The sequence below is a fragment of the Limulus polyphemus genome, unplaced genomic scaffold, assembly GCF_000517525.1.
Source record: "Limulus polyphemus unplaced genomic scaffold, Limulus_polyphemus-2.1.2 Scaffold263, whole genome shotgun sequence".
NCBI lineage: Eukaryota > Metazoa > Arthropoda > Merostomata > Xiphosura > Limulidae > Limulus > Limulus polyphemus.
Window position 1 is genome coordinate 687,918 of NW_013665873.1, and position 2,735 is coordinate 690,652.

General features: G+C 36.7%; 1 protein-coding gene across 1 annotated transcript in view; it reads right to left on the minus strand.

Annotated features, from left to right (window-relative positions):
- Positions 1-2,735, minus strand: part of LOC106456845 (synaptosomal-associated protein 25-like) — a 114,314-nt gene that overhangs the window by 89,939 nt on the left and 21,640 nt on the right. The window contains exon 2 of the mRNA XM_013916215.2: positions 1,349-1,458. Within this exon, the coding sequence (XP_013771669.1) occupies positions 1,349-1,432 (84 nt within the window). The 5' untranslated portion in view covers positions 1,433-1,458. The remainder of the gene's footprint in view (positions 1-1,348; positions 1,459-2,735) is intronic.

Sequence of the window (2,735 nt, forward strand, 5' to 3'; positions counted from 1 at the left end):
GTACTCTCCCCTACTCACAAACATACTGAAGTCCACGTACTCTCCCCTACACACAACTATACAGAAGTACATGTACTCTCACACACAACCACACTGAAGTGTATGTAGTGTCACAAACAGAAACATAACGAAGTACGTTCTTTCACACGCACAACTTCCCATACTGAAGTACATATACTCTCCCAACACAACCATACTAAAGTACATGTACCCTTACACACACACGAGCATACTGAAGTGTATGTACTCTCCCAACACAACCATACTGAAATATGATGAAACTTTGTTGAATGGACGACAACTGCCTGTTGTGGAGACACAAGTGTAGAGGACGATGTTTAGAAAGTCTTCCGCCTTTCGTCTTCAGTACATGTACTAACCCTCACATAGACAAACATACTGAAGTAAATGTAATCTTACACACACAAACATACCGAATTTCATATACTTCCCCAACACACAACCAGATTGAAGTACATGAAAAAAAAGAGCCAGGGAAATCCACCCATTCCCCATCTCCCCCCCCCATCACGTACAATCTAGAAAAATACACTCATAAACGTCACACACCCACACGTATTAAAGTACATCTGCACATCAATATAGAGACATAAGCGAACACAGTCAAACCCAAACACTTACATTTTGAAAAGTATCCAGGGTTGTATGAAGTTTCGATAACTGTTGTTACTCACCCTGGTTACAGTTAGTTAGGTGAACATGGGAAATGTAACCTTTATAATGTATGTGTAATGTTATGTTCAAAAACAGTTTAGGAACATTTCCTTGATTACAATATTCTATTAAAGATGCTGTGTGTCATGGCCATTACTGAGAATACACAGTTGTGACACGTAGTGTGTCATGGTCATTACTGAGAATACACAGTTGTGACACGTAGTGTGTCATGGCCATTACTGGGAATACACAGTTGTGACACGTAGTGTGTCATGGCCATTACTGAGAATACACAGTTGTATAGTGTGTCATGGCCATTACTGAGAATACACAGTTGTGACACGTAGTGTGTCATGGTATTACTCAGTAATGGCACAGTTGTGACACGTAGTGTGTCATGGCCATTACTGAGAATACCCAGCCGTGACACGTAATGTGCCATATCCATTACTGAGAATACCCATCTGTGACGCAAAATGTGTCATGGGTATCGCTGAAACTGCTCAGCTAAAACACAAAGTATAAAATTACGTTTTACCTTTCGCTGTAAAAATTAACGTTTTTGTAGCTTTAGTTTAAAGTACCAAACTTTATCTTCCATAGTTGAGCAAACTAAATAATGTATGTGTTGATGATAATTCAACAATCTAGTTCGAGAAACAACTAATACCTCATCTGTAGTTGTGTTAGCTTGGTGCTGGAGCTGCTCCAGTTCAGTGCGTTCCGTTGGCCCATTTATTTCCTCCGTAGACATAGTGGCGCTGCGATCGATGAATCAAGCTGCAAAGACAAGAGTAAGAAAAAACTCATGAACATGATCGTCATAGTACAATTGTAACCTAGAAAGGTCTACAGAAAGAAAAATGCAAAATTATTCTGAAAAAATTCGCTGAAATAGGTATGTGCCATAATAAGATAAGAGTTAACAAAATGTGAAGTAAATTATCTACGAAAATTACACGAATTCACTTCGTACATTGCTTCTTCTCCTTTAACATTTTCAGTCCAAAAATATGTAATTTTCTAGGAGCGACGTTTGCAGTAACTAACGACGGCATCGAACGTCCTGCACATGACAGAACTGAATGTCTGGAGGGAAACGTAGGAATTATAATTTTCTACCTTGAAAGTTATATCGCACAAGCACTGAAAGTTCAGAGCGTGTTCAGCGGTATCACATCTCGAACCTTGGGCCTTCCATGCGCATCTCGGAGCGCTCTTCACTAGCCCTTTGGTAGAGAAATGTCAAATGATCAATACATTAAGTTTTTGTTCTATCATTTATATTCTTGAGTTCTAACAAAGAACATATTGAAGTAAATCTAAAGTTCTTGGCCGAAGGTACTTTTCAAAGAAAGATGGTTGAAAACGAGAAAGTAAGCGCTTCGTAGGGTTGTAACTGAACAACTAAGTGCTTTATAGACTTAGAAGCTAAGTGCCTCAAATGGGTGTGACATAGTTTCAAACGGAGTATCCGCTCTTATATGTATTATTAATTATTAGTAATTAAAAAACATAATTCTAGTGTAAACGATTTTATCATTACGCCTGGAAGTTAGCTTTCTTAAAGAAATTTGGTGTTTCTTTAAAAAGCTGAGATACAGGGTGAAACAGTAACTACTAACCAATAATAGATAAACAATAAATATTACAGTTGTAACCCGTAAATAGTTATAAATACAACCTTCCTACGTCTATTGAAACATTGCATTAAAAACAACAACAAAAAATTAGCAAATAAGTGAAGAAAAAACTTTTCAAAAAAGAAAGTAAATGTAAGGATGGCTAATATCAATCATTCAAAAACAATGCAAACAAAATTGTAGGGATGACATTTGCATCACCTACACATATTAACAGAAGTAAGAACTAACATATAATAATATATATATAACTATTCAATGAAAATTGAGTTTGACTTATCCTATTTTTGTCTGTTAACATTCTACTAGACTGTATGCCTCTGATATTACCGTATTTTTCGGAATATAAGATGCACTCTTATTTTGAAGAGAAAGTTCTGGGGAAAAAAAGCTACAGTCGCATTTGAGAGATTT